The sequence below is a fragment of the Poecilia mexicana genome, unplaced genomic scaffold, assembly GCF_051168715.1.
Source record: "Poecilia mexicana isolate PSO_F unplaced genomic scaffold, ASM5116871v1 scaffold_4, whole genome shotgun sequence".
Taxonomy (NCBI): domain Eukaryota; kingdom Metazoa; phylum Chordata; class Actinopteri; order Cyprinodontiformes; family Poeciliidae; genus Poecilia; species Poecilia mexicana.
The window spans coordinates 584,025-605,677 of NW_028263373.1; the positions used below are offsets into that span (position 1 = coordinate 584,025).

Sequence of the window (21,653 nt, forward strand, 5' to 3'; positions counted from 1 at the left end):
ATCCCTATCTAATCTTAAGAGCAAATTTACAATTTACTAGAAAATTAATTAGCTTTTTCTCAATTATGAGTCAACCTTAAAATTTTAATTTCATCAAGTTGATTAGCAGCAATAGACAAGTTGTCAGATAGCTCACTAATGTTGATCTGTCACAGCTTGTAATTTAAACCAAATAATTATTTCTCAGTATGCAAAAATACTGTCCTCACCCAGTTGACCAAGCGCACATCTTTTATTGTCAAATTAAAATAACTAATTCTAAGCTATAAGAAATATAACATTTTTATATTTTATAAAACATAATGTTCTATTTTGACTTGAAGAGTAACTACCTGCAGCTCAATTGTTTTATAGTGTATGACTTGCATTAATGTGTTTTTAAAAAATAGTGAATTATTTATTTATTTTTCCTAAGATCTAAAATATGAACTGGTTCTTTTATAAAAACCATCTGATCAGATTTAATCCGATTTAAACTGCCAAACAAACGGCGTTCATTTGGTCACAGAAAGACCTCATTTTTACATAAAGCTCCATTTTATTTTTAAGTTTCCATTTTCCTTCCATTTCCAGTTCACAGTAAGTAATGGACTCCAAAGTCATGTTTATGGGTTTAAACATCTTTTTTGTCATTTTTCTAACAATACACAAGAATACAGTGAATGACCTGATCCCTAGAGATAATGACTAAGGAGGGGCAGCTTAAGAAAAGGAGACAAGTTCTACTGAAACTGAAGAAAAGGAACGTAATCTTGGGAATTTGGATTTCATCTAAATAGATGCATTCTTAGAGAAAAAAAAACTCACGCTGTGGCTCTTGGCTGTATTTATTTATTTTTGAAAGATTTTAAACACCATTAATAATAAAAAGCAAAAATAACTATCAAACAACAATAGATCTTTTATGATAAAATAATAGAAGGGCCATCGCCACTTGCTTCCTTATGAAGCACTAGAAAGAGAAAAAAGGAAGTCAACATGAAACCCTGCAGGAAACTTAAGCTGCCCTGTAAATGCACAATTCTAAGCTCATTGAATGAGGACAAGCGATGTGAACACCCTGATATTTCCTTGCATTGTCCTGAGGGGACTCTGTTACAGGTCACACGTATTGAGCATCTCGTGATGCAACTTCCAGTAGATTTCTCAGCTAATCTTCGTCTTTTATGTTGACAGTTTGTTGGTCGTACCTAGCAACAACAACAGATAAAATACTGCCAGGATTGGTGTTTTGTTTTTGGTGCAAACTCAACAAAATAATACAAAATGTTTCACATACAACATACAGAGTTACATTTACTCAATTACTTTTATTTGAGTAACTTAACTTCCTGGAAAACATTTACTTTTAGGAGTATTTTTACAATGCTGTAGTTTTTACTTTTACTTGAATAATTTTATTATGAAGTATCGTTTCTCTTGAGTAAATTTCTGAATTTTCTACACATTGAAAGAAAAATAAACAAACATATTTAATCAAAAATTCACCAGGCAGACACACACCTGCAGTTTTTGTTAAAGTTTTATAAGTTTTTTTTTATTGAAAGAATCTGATTTGGAAAAAATTATTTTGCTAGATTTTGTTATTTTTTGTTACGAACTATTGTCATTTTGGTCCTTAAAATGCCAACATTTTCACTTCACTGTGTATTTTGGTCTGGTGGATGATGTTATTTTAAATATTAATATTAATTATAATATGAATAATTTGATCAGTTACTCAGTACTGGAGTAGACTTTTTACCAAATACTTTTTTTTGAGTAAAAATATGTTTTTTTTAAGTGGTGCCACTCTTACTTGAGTTAAATTTTGGGGTTCTTTGCCCACCTCTGACAACAAGCATACACTTATAAGGTATAAGATTACAGTGATTACTGGATACCTACTTATTAGTGGTTTATATTAGGCAGCCAGTGAACACTTTGTTCTTACTGTTTGTCTGTTAAAAGCAGGAAAAATTAGAAAACTTAAAGTGGGCTTGTTCAAAATTCGTTTTTTTTTTGACAATAAATTAATATTTTTTGGTGTCTGGAAAATGAGCTGTTTCAGATTAAGTCATTCTACAGGCGCTCCGCCGTTACCTAGCAACCCCAGCGGAACTCTGCCTGTTACTTAGCAACCATAGCTGATCTCCAGCTCGTTTGGTCGGCTGCTTTTACGCAAAAAATCTCATGAAGATGTTTTGTATATCAATCAATAAATTTTATTTGCAGGTACATTTTAGCAACAAGGGAGTTCTAAGAGTTTTACATCATAAAATCACAAAAATACAAAGTTATCAACAACTGAAACATTACTTTTGCAATACTACTTTTCAGGTTTCCAGAAGTTTGTTCCGGATTTGTGGTGAATAGAAGCTGAATGCTGTTTCTCCATGTGGTTCCGGTTCTGGGGATGCAGAGCAAACCATTCATTAAAAAAGAAACTCAATCAAATCCAAGAATCCTTGAGTTTGTCTGGCTATGTTTGATGGTATTTTTAAAAATATTCTGTTGCTTTTTTTTCCTGACAGCAGATTTCTCATAAACCTTTTGGGAACCTGTGATGATGCTGCCTCTGTGGAATGACTGTGGATTGAATTCACCTGTATTATGTTGCATATTGTATTAATGCCATTCTTTCTCTCTTCATATGATTCACAAAGCAGATAGCGCTGATAACGCGGCAAATATCAGACATTGATACTTGTTCTTTCATCAGGTTGTTGTCCACAATATAAGTATACTTTATTTTTAAACAATTTTAGATTAAATAAACTATAATTTGTGCTTTCTTGACTATTTTTACAACATTTACTTATTATGTATTCTTTTACTTAATGCATAATACATTAGTTTTTGAGTAACATTTTTATCAAATAAACTTTTACTCTTTCCTGAGTAAATTCTTGGACGGCTACTTTTTACTTTTTCTTGAATAAGAACATGTTGACGTAGTGCTTCTCTTTCTGGAGTATCATTTTTTGGTTCTCTTCCCACCTCTGGTTGTAGGTTTGATTCCCTCACCTTGAAAAATGAACACAGGCTGAACGGTATTTTAAAGTGTCTCCCAACTCTACAAAAACAGCTAAAACTTGAGAAAACTAAACCAAATTACAGACTTCTGACACCATTTTATAGATAAATGGCAATAAAAATTAATATTTGTTGTGGTTATTATCAGTCTCATTAATAATGTAACTGGATAGACCCAAATTGAGCCTGCGGTTGTAACCTAAATCTTTTTTTTTTTTAAACCAAATTGCCCCTGGGGGACGATAAATTTGATCTTAATCTGGGCGTGGATTTATTATGAAAACTGGACTGCTGTAACATCCACAAATCCTCCTGGCTTCCCTACAGTTACATAAAACGCTCGACACCTCAAAGGTCTACTGGTGTCCAAGAATTATAATTTCTGTGGTTGAGATATTTTTCAAGTGCTTTTATAAAATTTTCTCTAGAGTCTCTTATTAAACCAACCATTGTGGATGATATGAGGGCCTTCTTTTCAGGGTTTTGGGACGTTAGCCAACTGAAACTTGGGCTGTGAATGAAAGATCATGGCAGCTCAAAGTGATCCTGCTATCTGGGTGTGTGTTAAAAAACTCTCATAACATTTATAAAACATTCTAAAAAGGATTTTAGGATCACTATGTAGCTTTTTCTTCCCCAAAAGCGTCATGCTAATCAAAGAGAAGTAAAAAAAAGATTTAAATGTCTAAATTCACCTAGAATAAGACAAAACTCACTTATAAGTAACTTTTCATCAATATATGAAAGAGCTTGTTTATATAAATAGATCCTTAATACTGATGAAAAAGTACTAATAATATTGAGATTATTTTACTTGTAACATGGAAAAATGTCTTTTTATAAGTAAAATAATCTGCCAATGAAATTAGTAATTTTTCTTCAATATTAAGAAATTGTTGACTTAATACAAGCTTTTATTTGTCTAACTGAAAAGTTACTTATATATGAGTTGTCTTATTTCAAGTGAACTAAGATATTTACACTAAAAACTAAACAGAAATCACTTAATATTTTGTGTGTTTGCAGTGTATGTATGTTTTATTTTTGCTAAATTCTGTTATTTTAATACAAAGTGTATATTTAAATTACAAAAGAGACAACAGGAGACATAATCGATGCTGATAATATGTTTAATAACTGAAACATGTTTCAGTTTTTCACATTTAAAACACATGAATTCATCCTAACAGTCTGAAACAGCGCACTGAAAAATGACTTGATGTTTTTATTTAAAGATGCTAAAATCTGTATCTGCTGCTTCAATGCAAGGAGGCTTTCTGCTTGGGCTGAGGCAACTAAAAAAATGACACATTTAAAAAAAAAAATCAAAACATTCATTATTGAAAATATTTTAAGCAATTTGATTGATTTCGGTTTGATTTTTGCTGGTCGTTTTACTTGGCCATTAAGTTTCTGTTACATTGTAAAGAAGTCAAACATGAGTAATTACTTTGTGTTGAATCATGATTAAAAACATCATGTCTGTTCAAAGAGAAGAAGAGATTATCCAGGAGAACGAAGTGTTGAACTCCACCAGAAACTGGAGTCTGCTGAGAAATAAAATAAAAGTTGCTCAAAAATGAAGATTTTCACATTTTAGGTAATTTTTTGCAGAGAAAATAATACATATTTTGTTTATTTCTAGGCAAAAAGTAGTCCATGTCATTTAAAAATAAGAAATAAAATAAATCTTCAGAATTAAGGAGGCGCAATTGTGCCATCAGGATCCACAATAAAACACACACAAAATATAGGTAGGTATACTTTTAAAATGTAACTATATTTTATTTTAAATCTTACACCACTAATTTACCAGCTTACTAACAAACCAACATTTGAGTTGATGTCAGGAAACAAATTTTGCTTAATCTTCAATATATTTATTAATTTATTTAGAATAAGTACATGTTTAAAAAGCATTTTTATTTTAATTTCGACAGTTATAGTACATATAGTTAGTGACAACATAACATTCAGTTTCTCAGAAAAGTAGATTATTACATAAGGCAAAAAGAGGAAAATCATATAAAATCTTTGTTTTATTTTATGTCTCTAGGATATGAAATTCCCAAAGTGGAGAGACAGAATCCAAGTCTAAAGATTTATTCTTAAAATGTTTTATGTAATATTCACATTTTCTACAAATTGTATTTTCATAAATAATTTTAGTCAGAAAACTGATTGTATTATATCTGAATCTATCATCCTTTAAGTTCTAAATAAATACATTTTATAAAATTTCAAAATCACTCAAATCTGATAATTACATCCTTTGAATTAAATTTAATGTGTTTCTCGCTAAATCTATTTACAAGTTTGAAGTTTTCAGAACTCTGCAATTAGAAGTCAAGCGCGTTTGGCGCCACCTGCTGGCTGGAAGACACAAGTTTGAAGTTTTCAGAACTCTGCAATTAGAAGTCAAGCGCGTTTGGCGCCACCTGCTGGCTGGAAGACACAAGTTTGAAGTTTTCAGAACTCTGCAATTAGAAGTCAAGCGCGTTTGGCGCCACCTGCTGGCTGGAAGACACAAAGCAGCAGCTTATTTCCAGGGCATCAAAACTTTCAAGTTAAAATTACTAAAAAATTAATTTAAAAAAATGGAGAAAGAAACAAAATACTGATTTTTTTTCTAATTTAATTACCGACTTTACTTAAATGAGAAATTGTATTTTTTTTAAATGGATGTAAATTGTTGTAGATTCAGAATGTTAACACGGTTTTGAAGGTTTTCCATATTAAAATTGATATGTATACAAATAAGTTTATACTTCTACCTCCTCTTTTTAATATTCTTTGCTACTGCTCTTCTTTTGCTTGCTTTAGTTTTAAATTATATAACTTATGCTATGCTCAATAAAGTAGGTGTTTAAGGGTCTCAACTAGAAGTAATAAAACATTTTTGGTCAATTCTGAGAAATAAAAAACAAGAATTAGGTCACTTTTATTGAAAAAATAAACAGTCAAGTTTAATAAATTTATAAAAAGCACATCTGGGTGCATCAAACCCTGCTGGATACATTTTTCCTCACAAAAATAAAATAAAATAAGTACTGAATATTTTGTGGTGTAGCCAACACTTTCTATATTTTAATTAGTCTTGTAATATTTTTTCCTGGTTAAAAATAAATAGTCAAAATACAAATAAAAGGGGGTAAATTTATAATCTTGAATTGAAGTTGTGGGCCACAGAAAATCAGTAAGTGGGCCACAAATGGTCCCCGAGCCACATTTTGGACACCACTGGTCGACTTTATACTCCTGATTGACCAGAACCTTAGATGATTATTTTTGTCATCATTTGTATGGATGGAGAATATTTAAATAATTGATTGGATTTTAGTTTAATTCAGTTTCAAAATACGGTGAAGTTATGCTAACTGTTCTTAAACAGAACCTGAAACTTACCACAGAGTTAATCAGTCGACGCTTCTTTTTCCTCTATAAATCACTGGAGGCAAAGAAGTGGAAGTGATTAAAGACATAATAGTTTGGGTTTTTTAAGAAAGCGATTTAAAGGTTTTAAACACGCTCACCTGTGCCGATGTTGCTTCCCAAACAAGTGACTACAAAGACAGAAGCAGAAATATTCACTCTTCTGTGCTACAGTCAAACTCAAAACTACATAAATGACTTTAGTGAAGTTTCATGCAGGCGGTTGTACCTGAGTAGAGTCTGTAGGGGCAGAACGGGACTCTGCTGCCCCCTGCTGTGAGCGGCGCTACGACCAGCCGATAAACGTCTCCACACTGGATGTTTTCCACGTCACAGCTGTTCTCCCCAGGTGAGGCAGTGCAGGTGTAGTTGCTGCTGGCGCCCAGCATCTCCACTGTGGTGCTGCGGCTGCTGGCTGTGCTGCGCCAGTAAACCCGCAGAGAGTTACTGGCCAACATGTAGAGCTTGATGCCTGATGGGCAGCAGGGGCCTGAAAGAGACAAACTCTGACTGAAAAACAGGATCTGTTTTATTAAATGTGATCTTTTCTGCTTCCTTGAACAGGATAGGTTCAAGCTCTGTACAAAACATGTTCATTACATTTGTAAACAAAATCATTCTGTTCAGTTCTGCCTACTTTGAGCTCCTTCCAGAATGAGCTCTGCCTGGTTGCTAGGCAGCAGGGCTGGGCTTGGCTGGGGTTGCTAGGTAACGGTGCAGCACTGCAGAATAGTAGCTACATTTTACATTTATTGAAAAAAGTACTTTTAGGAGTATTTCTACTATGCTGTACTTTCTAATTTTACTTGGGTAATTTTATTATGAAGTATTTCTGCTCTTCAGTAACATTTCTGGATTTTCATCTCACTGAATGAAAAACAAACATGTTTTAACCAAACCCACCACAGACCTGGCGTTTTAAAGTCTTATATTTTTTTATTGAGAGAAACTGAATGGGAAAACATTTCTTTAGCCTAATTTTGTTATTACTTAAATTTATTATTGTCATTTTCATCTTTAAAATACCAAAATCTCCACTTAGCTTTAAAATTTGGTCTGTCTCATTATGTAATCTTAAAATACTGAATGATTGATAATTTAATCAGTTATTCAGTATTTGAGTAGACATTTTATCATATACTTTTGTATTCTTACTTGAGTAATTTCTTGAATGTTTACATTTTATTTTTACTGGAGTACAGTTTTTGCGTACTTTGCTGACCTCTGGTGGGATGGGACTCCACAATCTGGAGAGTTTTGAGATGGCAAGAATGTCAAACTCTGATTTAAATATTCTAAATGGTGTAGAATAAAATATTGTAGATTCTGATCTAAGTCTAAAAGTAAAAATGTTAGAGTAACAATCTTTCCAGCTGCATAGCGTCCAACCAGAGGAAATATCTGTTCAAAAACCTAAAATAAATTATCGTAACCAAATAATTATGAGCAAAACTCTGAAAAAAGAACAAATCAGAATCTTATGTCAAGTTTCATGCATGTTCTTACATAAACTGATTATTTTAAACAATGAATGTTTCATACATTTATTTTGATTACAACCCAAGAGATGGACATTAATTAATCCAAAAATAGTTCAATGTAATATAAAATAACACTTTAAGCTGCACATTCTCAATTTTCAAAACCAAAATTATGAGTTTTTTTGTGTGTAAATAATGTAGCAAAGTTACAATTATAACATCTTTAGTGATGAATATTAAGTTCCTGTTTGGATTTGAAGACTCTTTGTGTTGCCAGTCAATCTGTCGTCATAGAAACGGCCACCTACTGGAGGAGAAGCCCTGATAGGTGCAGTTGGTCGCCCGTCCTGTGATGCTGAACGTCTCCACGGTAACGGTGTAGTTCGTCCCGCAGGTGATGCATCCCATGAGGCAGTGGGAGTCCTGGGTGTGGCAGCGGGCGTGGCCACGCGGCGACGTCAGGGACGTGATGAAGGACTGCGCCGCCTTGGCGTGAGACCACGACACATTGGACATGGCCTGAGTCACCTGAGCCACGGTCAGGTTCACCGGGCAGCAGGGGTCTGCAGGAGAGATATTCAGTTACTTAGAAAGAAAAACCATGTTTTTACAGCTTTTTTATGGAGTTAATTGCATAAAATTTCCACAGCAGAATGACCAAAAAGCACATGTAGCATATTTTTCTTATTAGTTTGGAAAATATGTGAGATTTTTTCAAAAGTTGCTTTCTCTTTCTTTATTTTAAAACTTAAAATTATTATTGTATTGATGATGTTTATGATGCTACTTGACAAAATGTTTCAGGTTTAGTTTTTAGTGCAAATATCTTAGTTCACTTCAAATAAGACAAAACTAACTTACAAGTAACTTAAGCAACACACAGGAGCTTATTTACTTATTTTGAGCAAATAATTCCTTATATTAATGAAAATGTAATGGCTCCACTGGCAGATTATTTCACTTATTTTATGGGAAAAATGTTTGGTTACAAGTTAGTGGAAATATAACGTTTTCATAAATATTAAGAAATTATTTACCGAAAACAAGCCTCTTATTTCTTGCTTATAAATATTTGTAATTTAATTTTGTCTTAGTCTACTATAACTAACAAAAAAGAAACTAAAACTAAACAATATTTAACTAATAAAACTGGCAAATACACTCTATAAACTACAACTAACTGAATTAGACAAACAAAAAGTCACAATGGAATTAAACTAAACTATAATGAAAAACCCAGAACTATTAACACCTTGCTCGTTAGATGTTTCAAATGTTCAGAAATTATGGACATTTTCTTTTCCTTCTGGAAGTGATAATTTCATGGTACTATTATGTATAAAACTAGTTAGTATTAAATTTTATAAAAACCAGACAGTGGCTTTCAAAACTTTAAAAACAGAATCTGGTGAGCATTTTTGAAACGCTGGATTCACACGAAATGGTTAAATCACCAACAAAACCAGCTTTTCCAGGCCTTTTCCTCATCTTCTTACCTGTCTCCAGGAAGGTGGAGAAGCTGGGTAAGCTCCGCCCAGCGCCGCCGGTTGCCGTGACGCTGAACTCGAAGCTAGAGCCGCAGGGCAGTTCGGTGATGTCGCAGCCGTTTCCGCTGGTGGTGCAGGTTCGTCCGCCATTTTGCCCGTATTCACCGTGACTCTCTGCGCTCACGGTGTAATTCGCAGCCCTGTTGTTTGGTTTCCAGCTGACACTGACAACGGAGGAGTTCTTTGGATCCAGAACCAGGTCTGTAGGCATGCAGGGAGCTGGAGGGGAAGAAAGAAAACAGAGAAACACACAAACAAAAACAAGCAAAAAATCTTTTTATGTTTTTGTTGTTGTGCCAGATTATAGTGATAAAAAAACAAACTCTTAAAATATTAGTCAAAGCTGTGTCTGCATTCTGTAAGTTCTTAAAATTAAATAATACTGAACATTTTTCACATTGATCATTACAGACAGGATTTCTCAATGGTTTTTGTGATAATTTGCAAACAAAATAACAGATTTGCTGGTGCTAATTTAGAAAGATTTGCAAGTAATTTTGCAATATTTGCTCTTATGATGATAAATGTGACTTTTTGTTACTTGCCACATATCAAGTCAGACTGAGGCACAAAAACTAAGAAACGCTGCCACCTGCAGGTGGGAGTGAACATGACTAAACCAATGTTTTTGAGGAAAATTTACAATGAACTCAAATACATAAGCAAAAAAAATTAAAACATTTAACTTTGAGTGAATTTTCGCGATTGTGCCAAATATTTAGATAGCATAAATATTCAACTAAACATTTATTTAGCAAGCCAAATATTTAGCTCAAAACTAAATATTTAGTTAGCATAAGTATTTAATTTAATTTATTTATATTTAGTGGCTAAATATGAATATATAAATTGGTAAAAATTTAGCTTGGTAAATATTTAGCATAGAGTTAAGTATTTAGCTTCAAACTAAATATTTAGTTAGCAAGTCAAATATTTTGCTCAAAACTAAATATTTTGCTAAATATTTCATTTAAGCAGGCTAATATAAATATTTAGTGTATTAAATAATTAAGTTAGCAAGCCAAATATTTAGTTTAATATTTAGTTAGCAAAACATTTAACTGAAGCATGCTATATATTAAACCCATTAAATATTTAAGTTAAGGGGCTAAATATTTTGCTTCAAACTAAATATTTAGCTTGCTAACTAACTGAAAAACTGGAGGGACCGATTGATGTAATTTGGCAGTGATAAAAACTGCTTTGCGGTGATTGATTAAATAATATCTAAGCACTTAACTGTTATCTTGAAGGCCACATAAAGAAGCTATAGTGAGCCGGTTTTGGCCCCCACGACTTAGGTTTGACACATTTTCTAGAGTCTTGAAAACAATTTCTAAAAGTCTGCAAATGGCATAAATACAATAAGGATTTTTCAGGAAATAAAAGAAATTGTCAGATAAGCATTTGGCTGTAAACTGAAAGCAAAACTTTATTATGAAAAGCAGCAGGTAAGACCTTACCTGTGTCTTTGGTGTGGGATTTGCAGGCATGGTTGCACCCACTGATTTCACTGCAAGGTCTTATCGATACGGTGTAGGAGCTGTCGCAGCTGAGGTCGGAGAGGGCGCACACCGGAGCCGTGTCGTTACAGAGGACGACCTCTGAGTTGTCAGCCGCCCGGGTCTGGTACAGCTCTGCTCCCCGCGACGCGGTCCAGGTGATCTCCAGCGTGTCGGCGCTCACAGAAGAGACAGAGACGCTTTCTGGACAGCAGGGGACTGAAACACACAGATTAACGATTCTAAGCATGAATAAATGATGTCATTTAGACGCACAATGTCAAAAACTAACAGCAATATTAGCCAGACAGAAAAAAAATGTAGGTTCATTTATCAAAGTTATGTTTTAACCATTTTATTAATTCATTTGTAAGTTAAGAATTTCAAATAAAATATTTTATTAGCAAGCTAAATTTTTAGTTTAGAAACCAAATATTAAGTTAGCTAACTAAATGTAATTAGAAAGCAAAATATTAGCTCCAAACTAAATATTTAGATAACAAGCTGAATATTTAGCTCCAAATTAAATATTTAGTTTGTAAACTACATAGCTAACTAAATTTAGTTAGCAAGCCAAATATTTAGCTTAAAACTAAATATGTAAGCCATTTTTAAGCAAAATATTTAACCTCAAACTAAATATTTTGCTTGCTTATTAAATATTTAGCTCCAAACAAAATAGTTAGCTTAATACTACTTCTGTTACAAACTACATATTTAGCTTGTAGCCAAATATTTAACTTAACTAAATTTAGTTTGCTATTTAAATATTTAGAATATTTAGTTTGAAACTATTATTTAATAATGAATAAATAACATCTTCAAAACATGACCTTTAAAGATGAACCTGCGTGCATGACAGCCTAAACAAGCTAAATGCTAATTGCTAGCCTAATTTCTGTTATTGTTTGATTGTGTAACTATCGGCGCTGCTGCTCACCTGTGGTGTAGTTGAGAATCGTCCCCTCAGGACTGCTCCCAGCCAGGTTGTACGCCAACACAGACATCAGATAGGTGTATCCACACTGGCACTGATATGTGCAGTTGTTGCTGGTGGAGTTGCAGGTTGTCTCACCGCCATCACCTTTTTTGACAAAGGCCTCATAGCCGTCTGCGTAAGGTACCGTGTTCCACGTCAGCGTGCAGTTTCCTTCTGACGACTCCACGAGAGTCAGAGACTCTGGAGGACACGGGACTGTTTGCCAAAAATATGAGTTTTTTTCAGTTTGAGTATTTTCTTGGACGGCTACTTTTTATTTTTACTTGAAAAAAAAAATATGTTGAAGTAGTGCTACTCTTACTTGAGTATGATTTTTACTACTCTTATCTCTACCGCCTCTGGCTAGCATAAGGAAATGCTAGCAGCTAGCTAACTACTTATGCAGCTAGCAGAAGTAAATTCTAGCTGCTAGCTAATGCTAGGTGCTACTTATGCACCTAGCATTATCATTTATTTTTGACGGTGAACAATGTCATGTTTGTTTTTTATTTATCTTTTTGTACATCGCTGTTTTACCTTTTTATTATGGACCTTCTATGTAACGATAATGATGATAAATGCTAGCTTTTAGCTAGGATTTACGTTTGCTAGCTGCACATTTCCCTTTATTGACCTATTTGTAACCATCTTCAGTCTTCATGCTTCTACTCACAGGTGATAAAAACCACTGGGCTGGATGGCTGGCTGGGCCCGGCTTCGTTTGAGGCCGTGACGTGGACGGTGTGGACCTCTCCACAGCCCACCGGCGACAGGGTGCAGGAACCGGAGGTGCTGTTACAGTTCAGGTTCTGGTCACTTGTCACATGATAGTCAATGGTACCATAAACGTCATGGCCGAGTTCCCAGGACACGGAGAGTCTGGCCACGTTACTCCTCACCACCGACACGCTGACAGAGGTTGGAGTCGGAGGTCCTGGTAAAAAGACAATGCAAGTTGTAAAAGTAAAAACAAAAACCAACCCTAACTGTGGGATCGACTTGTAGGAGGATACTGATTGTTTGGATATGCTTTTAAAAATTATAAGCTGTTTAAGGCTATTTTCATTAGAAAAAATAATATGTCCTGAAACTTTAAAATAAACATATTTTCCTATACTTAAAAATAAAATTAACTTTTGAAAATAGATTTTTTAAAATTTACTCAGGTTATTTTTGTGCATTGGAATTTTTTAATTTGAAATATGTATCCAGAAAAAGAAGAAATACTCTTAACATTTCATAATCTAATATAAAATAGGCTGTCATGACTAAGGCTGTTTCAATAAGCAGTTAATCAATTAAAATAAGCTTGATAATTTCCATTCTGATGATTGATATTTACTGAATGGAAATTTTGTTTAGAAACTTCATAACACATTTTATTTATGGCTTCAGTTGTAAATGTTTTATATTCATTATTTTTAATTGTGTTTTATTTTGGATATTTAGAATACCTGCCACATTGATCTTTAAGAGGGTGAACTTGTATTATTATGTGATTATCACTATAAGACTTGAAAATATTCTCAAGACAACAATATTGTCACTTATTGTGATGCTAGGGAAATTTATCGTTACCGTGACATATTGTTTGAAGTAAATAGGACATTTTTACATGCTAACAGACATAAATATGTGATTTAATTGATAAGTTAAAGCGCCCAATTGAAAACGTATTTAATGTAATTGGCGACATAAAGAATAAAAATATTTCTGTGTTTCCTTACGTGTGGTTTGGTTGACGTACAAACTTCCCTCTCCCTCTCGGCCTTCCGGGTCCCAAGCGAAACTCTTGATGACATACAGGGATCCAGCATCCAGGCCAGGAACGGTCAGCTTGGTGTTGGTCATGTTGTACTTCTCCTCAGTGTTTGAGCCGAACTTGTACATAAACACGGTGTAATGGGCCGCGTCAGAAACAGGAGGCCAAGTCACAATAATGCTGTCGTTACTGGGAGAGGAGGTGGAGAGCTGAGGAGGTGGCAACACTGAGGAGAAGAAATTGCTGAAATTAATGCCTTTAAAAAGACATTTTAAAGCTGAGTTTCCATTACAAGTGTTAGTAAAACTTTAATATTCTGCAAAAGAAGCAATTTTGTAATTGTGTTGTTCCCATTAAATGAGAAACGCAATTAAAGTCACACATGAATACGTTTGTTCACGCAATAAGTCGTTAAAAAAACATGCTGCGTCATAATCCTCCTCTACTTCCTGTCGTCGTCTTCTTCGTGGGTTGCGGCAGTGCAACATCCGGTGGTTGATCACGTGATACGTGTGACGCGAAAATGGTGCTTCGCGAAATAAAACAATTTTGATACAGCCGAAAAGCCACCTAATTCTAGCGCCAAAATGTCTTTAGCAAAAAACGTGAGGTTTTTTCAAAATCGCTATGTTGCCACGGAGCAAATATATTTTTCGGATGTTACTACTGGCAGAAAAGACAAAAAAGACGACAGGAAGTGGTAGGAGGAGGATCGCACTGCATGTTTTTAATGACAATAGCATGAACAAAATTATTGATGTGATTTACTTGTTTGATATTTAATGGAAACACCACAACTGTGACACTCTGTTTGTTTTTATGACACTAGCTGAATATCAACAAAGTTTTGCGAAAATTTGTAATGGAAAACCAACTGCTGATACGGCTTTTCTACCTCAAAACTCTTCAAATCATCTCAATTAAGTAGAAAGAAGTTTGAAATTTGGACATTTTAAGAATCTCCTGATATAAATAAAAAATAAACTGTGAACGTATTGTTGAAGTCGTTTTGCTTTTGTTGTGAGTATCACAACAAAAAATAGTTTCTTTCTTTGTGCAATGACAATAAAATAAGTCTAAGATGTTTTCCTTTGGGGTAGAAACACAAATAAGTTGTTGAAGCTGTGTAATGGGAAGCAAAAATTGGATAATCTCTTTGTGTTTTCATAAATGAGGTCAGATACAGAGTTGCCGATGATATCGGAGAAGGGCCTGAGGGATGCTGACACATTTCCTGGGTAAAACAGAACATGACTAATGCACAAAATGGCAGCTCAAATGACGTCTTCAGGGCAAATTGGACCGATTGGAGACAGCTCCGGATTTTCCTGGTATATCTCAAACTCTCCAACTAACCTTAGGCTGAAATAGTTCTTTTTCATTTGTATTGTGTTTCTAATAATAGCCATAATATAACTGTAATAAAGAAGGTAATACGTGTTTTTGCAGCTACGGGAGACGATGGCTGGCTCCGGCCGGCATCGTTCACAGCCATGATGCTGAGCTGGTACTCGGTGTACGGGTTGAGATTGTCAATCTCAGCCGGGGAGGAGGACGCCGAATCCTCTCTAAAGAAGCCATTAGTGTTCTCAACTCGTATGACGTAAGAGGTCGCCCCTGTCTTTGGGTTAAAGTCCACCATCAAGGTCCTGCTGTCCTTTGGTTTCACGGTCCTGATGGGATCCATCATATCAGGTGCTGAAACAGAGACGCAGAGTGTGAGCTGACAGTGTTTTTTATTACTAAATTAATGTAAAAATACAAAAAAGTATGACATTTGTAGACTATTAACTGGGGTAGATTATCTAATGATTCCTCCATCAAATGTGCATATAAAATGTGATCTATTAAGCTTCCTTGAATAGGTTAGGAAAGGTTTGCGAGCTATACAAAACATGTTCATTAAATTTTTTTTTAGAATAAAAATCATTCTTATGAGATTTGCCCATTTTGATCACTTTCCAAAATGAGCTCTGCCTTGGTTGGTAGGTAACAGGGCTGCGTCGGCGGGGGCGGCTAGGTAACGGCAAAAAGCCAATGGAATGTGACTTAACGACTCATTTTGTTAACAAAAATCAGCTGGGTGTTTTTTAAGCACTTGGGTAGTTTTAAGAAGCAGCAGAAATCCAAATGGAAGTAAAAGAAAATGTTCAAAAATGAATTTTGCAGTAACAGATAATAGCTCATTGATAAGTCCGTTGAAATATTTTTTTACAGACAGAAATCCTCCAAAACAATCTTTTTTTCTAATGTGTCTTAGATCACATGTGTCAAACTCAAGGCCCGTGGGTCACAAGTGGCCCGCCATGTCATTTTATGTGCCCCCACTCCCCGCCCAGCATTTTGTAGGCCGATGATTGACTTTAAATGGGTTTTGAGCACGAATTGACTACAAACTACATCTCCCATAATGCATTCCGATTGTTACCAGCCAACATTACGGCTTCTCGCCACTAGAGAGCAGCAGAGTCACCTCAAGCTGCTTATTGATTTTCCCAGCGAATAAAACTGAGACATCGACAAGCTAACATCAAAACGTCCAAGAAAAGAAAAATTGATTTACAAGTAAGACTGTGAATGAAGATGTGTGTGAGTTGGTGTCAGGGCGGCAGGTGGCGCTAGACGTTATCTTGACCGACAACATTAAAAAAAATCGGTCATGTACTACTTTTTATCCGAGAAATTACAATCATAGTAACATCGGCTATTTAGCAGCATTTTATGCGGTTTAGTTAATATTCACCGTGAATCCAGATCCCATCACAAATTAAGCAGATAAATATATCTACATTTTTCTCGTAGTGACAAAAACCGCCCCAATAACTTTTAATAAATTAAATTTAGCGACTTCACTTAAATTAGCATCACTTCACCTGCTGGAGTCTGAATGCACTTCCTCCTGGTTCCCATCTGCAGACAAATCTGCATTAATTCATCAGTCATTTGGATCTGTCTGATCCAAACAGATCAACTGAACTCTGTGAGTGTTTTACCAGGATGGAGACCTAATGTGCCATTTCAACCAAAGGATTGTAATGCGCTTCCTAACCGTTTTTTTATTTGTATGTATTGGTTTTATTTCTGAACCCTTATTTATTTGAAGTGTTGATTGTCTGAAGGACCTTGGACATGAATTGCCCCATATGGGGTTTGAACCGATGACCTCAGCATTACCAGCACGGTGCTCTAACCTGCTGAGCTAACCTACCTTACAAACTGTTGAGTTTCCATGGATTTAAGAAGAACTTACATGGTCTTACCACAATGGAGATTTGATAAAAGTGCTTATATTATAATGTTTTTCAAAACAACATTTTATTTTCCAAAGATTTTGCACTTTGAAGTGTTGATATTATTATTGAACCATTTTTAATTTTCAAGTGTTGATTGTATTTCAGATATTTCTTATTTTAATGGGTTAATTTTATTTTTGAACCATTTTTTATTTGTAAGTATTGATTTTATTTTTGAACCATTTATTTAACCATTTTTTAATTGTAAAGTGTTGATTTTATTTTTGAAACCTTTTTTATTGTAGAGTGTTGATTTTATTTCTGAACCCTTATTTATTTTTGAAGTGTTGATTGTCTGAAAGACCTTACACATGAATTGCCCCACACGGGGTTTGAACCGATGACCTCAGCGTTGCCAGCACCGTGCTCTAACCTGCTGAGCTAACTCACCTACCTTACAAAATGTTGAGTTTCCATGGATTTAAGAAGAACTGACATGATCTTACCACAATGAAGATTTGATAAAAGTGCTTATATTCTAATGTTTTTCAAAACAACATATTTTATTTTCCAGAGATTTTGTATTTTGAAGTGTTGATATTATTGTGACATTGTTCCAAGTCCATTGTTGACGTTAGTCTCTAACAAAATGTGGATCATCTACCAGGAACAATGCAAAGAGCCTGAGTTCCTGTAGTGTAGTGGTTATCATGTTTGCTTTAAACGCAGAAGGTCTCTGGTTCAGAAACAGATTTACTAAAGGTCAACAAGGCTCTGTGGTGTCATGGTCTGTACTCTGAATCCAGGCATCTGAGTGCAAACCTCAGTTGACATTTTCATGCATTGCATCTCACATCATCAACTTTAGAACCTCAAACTGAAACAAAGCAGAGAAGTTCAGTTCCTGTAGTGTAGTGGTTATCACATTTGCTTTACATCCAAAAGGTCTCTGGTTCAAAACCAGACAGAAACAGTTTTTGTTTGGGGTGCAGTGAGACAACAAGAGCCTTCCCCTTTCGTGATGGTTCATTTGCCAATCGACTTCAATATAGGCTCCTGTGAAATTGAAGCTACTTTACTTCAATTACCAATTGGCAGTTCTATGGCGTAATGCACATGTTTCAAACTCAAGGCCCGCGGGCCACATGTGGCCCCCCCAGCAGTTTATAGGCCGATGATTGATTTAAAATAGGTTTTGAGCACGAATTGACTACAAACTACATCTCCCATAATGCATTCCGATTGTTACCAGCCAACATTACGGCTTCTCGCCACTAGAGAGCAGCAGAGTCACCTCAAGCTGCTTATTGATCTTCCCAGCGAATAAAACTGAGACATCGACAAGCTAACATCAAAACGTCCAAGAAAAGAAAAATCGATTTACAAGACTGTGAATGAAGATGTGTGAGTTGGTGTCAGGGCGGCAGGTGGCGCTAGACGTTATCTTGACCGACAACATAAAAAAAAATCGGTCATGTACTATTTTTATCCGAGAAATTACAATCATAGTAACATCGGCTATTTAGGAGCATTTTATGCGGTTTAGTTAATATTGACAGTGAATCCAGATCCCATCACAAATTAAGCAGATAAATATATCTACATTTTCTCGTAGTGACAAAAACCACCCCAATAACTTTTAATAAATTAAATTAAGTGACTTCACTTAAATTAGCATCACTTCACCCGCTGGAGTCTGAATGCACTTCCTCCTGGTTCCCATCTGCAGACAAATCTGCGCTAATTCATCCGTCAGTTGGATCTGTCTGATCAAAACAGATCAACTGAACTCTGTCTGTGAGTGTTTTACCCTGAGCGGTCCAGTGTGCGCTTTTACCAGGATATATATTTTTTTTGGTGTCGTTTCGCTTTTCCGAAACGGACAGATACTACGTGTGCAGCTCCTCCAGAGCGCCGCTCTCCGGGGTAACGTGCACCAGTCAGAAAGACGCACTTAGTTCAGAGTCCATGGGATTTTTTATTTTTATTAATTGACTTCAGTTGCCTCTGAGACTAAATCTTTGCGTAAAGTCTATAATGTCTGCCCATGTGACTTGTTTTTATAATTTGTTTTCTTACCTTTAAACACTGATTTAAATATTGTAATTTTTAAACTGAGCAGTAATTTTACATCCATGGAAACTCAAATGTAATATTTAAAACTTTAATACATAAAATCAGTTATTTAACAATATGAGGTTGGTGTTTAATTTATTTTTAACATTGTATTTTTATACATTTATGCTAGGACTGCCCAAGTCTAGTTTTCCAGAGCTCCCATCTGCAGCTTTAGATGCATTCCTTCTCTAACACACCTGGACCATTGACTCATTATAAGCCTCTGAATGAGGGAAGTCAACCTTTTGTCTGGGGTGTGTTTTAGCAGGGATGCCCTCCTGATTTGTACCGTCAATGTGGCCCGTTGAGGGTGGCCAATATGCTGAAGTGGCCCTCGGTGAAATTGAGTTTAACACCCCTGTCTTAGATAATGAGAAATTAGTCTGGTCACTTCCTTAGACTTTTTACCAAATACTTTATTGTTTTTACTTAAGTAAAAATATGTTACCGTAGCTACTCTGACTTTAGTTCAATTTTTAGGTATGAAGATTATGAACCTTGTTGTAAGTTTCAGAAATGTTCCCTGAGTCACATTCACACTTTTTAAACAATTATTTTTTCACACTTTGCTGAAAATTGACTAAATTTTGCTCACCTGTTGATGTTTTGGTTGATGCTGAGCTCAGTACAGTCTGGTTTGCACTCAATGCTTCAACAGTAAAGGTGTAGGCTACACCTTGGGACAGGGAACTGATGGAGCCCATCACCGTATTTGGACCAAACATGACGAAAGCGATGGGATCGTTGGGTGAGCTTGACAGGGCAGCAGATACTTTGTATGAAGCAGCTCCGGAATAACTGCTCCATCTGAGAATCACGGTCTTGGATGTGGTGGAGAACACAGACACCTGGATGCCTGATGAGAAAAATAACACATTATTGTGTGTTTGAATGCTGTGATAAAAAAATGCATTATTATCCTGATAGGACAACAAACAGTACCTGATTGTGCTGCTGCCTGCAAATTTATAGGAGGAAAAAAAATGCCATTAATACTTTTTGCCTAAGTTAAAAAGAAGGGTACCACTTAATAATAAGGCTCCCCTCATAGATGGATAATATTTAGTTTATAGATATGCTATTAATTCATCTATAAATACCAGCAGTGGGTAGAGTACCCAAAAATTCAAGTAAGAAAAAACTCAAGAGTTGCTCTACTTCAAATATTTTTTTTTATAATTTTGGTATTTTACAGACGAAAATTATAATAATTCATATAAGTAACAAAAAAATAACAAAATCAGGCAAAATAATTTTTTTTCAAATCAATATTAAAGTTGTGAAACTTTAACAAAAACTGCAGGTGTGTGTCTGTGTCTGGTGAATCTTTGGTTAAAACATTTGTTTTTCATTCAGTCAGTAAAGAATACAGAAATTTTACCTAAGTAAAAGTAGCCTTACGTCATTAAAAAAATATTTTAGCAAAAATACAAAGTACAGTGTAGTAAAAATACTCATACAAGTATTTTTTTTTTCAAAAAAGTTACTCAAGTAAATGTAATTGAGCAAATCTGCTAAACAGTTAATTAATAATTAATAACTGTTTATTATGCATTAATTCAAGGTGACAAGGCTACAAAATTAAGTCCACAAATGCTTATTCTGTTTATAAGGTGTAATGTAACAACTCTGGATAAAATAAATAGGTGAACAGACTTGGTTCTCTATTTGATTAGAAACTTATATTTTGTCTCCTTCTCACCCTTAATTAATGTATAATAAACAATTACTAATGATTTAGAAAGAGTTTAGAGATAAATAAATAACATTTATTAGCCATCTATAAGTAAAGTCTTATTGTAAAGTGGTAACAAGAGGAGTCTGTCGCTAATTAGTAAAATTGCTTCACATTACCTGTGAATATATGTTGAGAAAGACCAAAAACACCAGCCACTTCATACCGCCCATTCTTGATTTGTTTCTTGAAGCTCTTCCTTTTCACCTTATGCCTCTTTTTGATTCATCCACATTCCTGCCTGATATCTTCAACTGATCCTTAAAATATAAAGTGTTTGTTCTTATTAATACGTCTGGATTCAGCTCCTCCCTCTTTGAGGCAAAGGTCCAATCATAACAAAGTACAGTGGCCCGCCAGGCGGAGCTCTGCTGGGGTTGCTAGGTGATGGTCTGGGCTGGGGTTGCTAAGTAACGGCGGGTGCCCGTGCAGTTACGCTGGGTTTAAAGGACAGTCATCAGTTGTGACTTTTATGTACGCTGCAAAAAGAAAGTAACTTTTCAGCGAAATGTCTGAGCTTTTTCCACATTATAAGTGAAATGTATTCACTTACAATGTTTAAAGAAGATAGATTTCATTGCAGCTTAAAGTGCCATTATTATATATTTACTATAAAACAAATAATAAAAAAGAAACACTGCATGGTGAAACAGCTATTTGCTTTGCTACTTGCAAATTGCTTTGCAAATAATTTACGCATGCTTTTTGCGGAAAACATTTATTTTCTATAATTGCTTACAATTATTTCCTTATGCTTACGATTATGCATAAGGAATTATTGGAATATATTGGGCTTATTATATCATGGAAATAAATATACAAATGTATAATATAAATAATTATTGTTAT

The 21,653-nt window shown here is 34.9% G+C and overlaps 1 protein-coding gene across 1 annotated transcript; it reads right to left on the reverse strand.

Annotated features, from left to right (window-relative positions):
- Nucleotides 1–4,127: 4,127 nt before the first annotated feature.
- On the reverse strand, nt 4,128–20,977 carry LOC106903778 (fibronectin type III domain-containing protein 7-like). Its single transcript, XM_014967765.2, has 14 exons — nt 20,924–20,977; nt 20,012–20,027; nt 19,665–19,925; nt 15,156–15,416; nt 13,684–13,944; nt 12,630–12,890; nt 11,918–12,172; nt 10,939–11,196; nt 9,425–9,694; nt 8,237–8,491; nt 6,677–6,937; nt 6,549–6,578; nt 6,421–6,463; nt 4,128–4,565 (listed from the first exon to the last, which is right to left on the reverse strand). Exons 1-13 carry the CDS (start codon nt 20,975–20,977, stop codon nt 6,432–6,434), a joined length of 2,475 nt encoding a protein of 824 aa, XP_014823251.2. The 3' UTR covers nt 4,128–4,565; nt 6,421–6,431.
- Between the last annotated feature and the right edge of the window lie 676 nt (nt 20,978–21,653).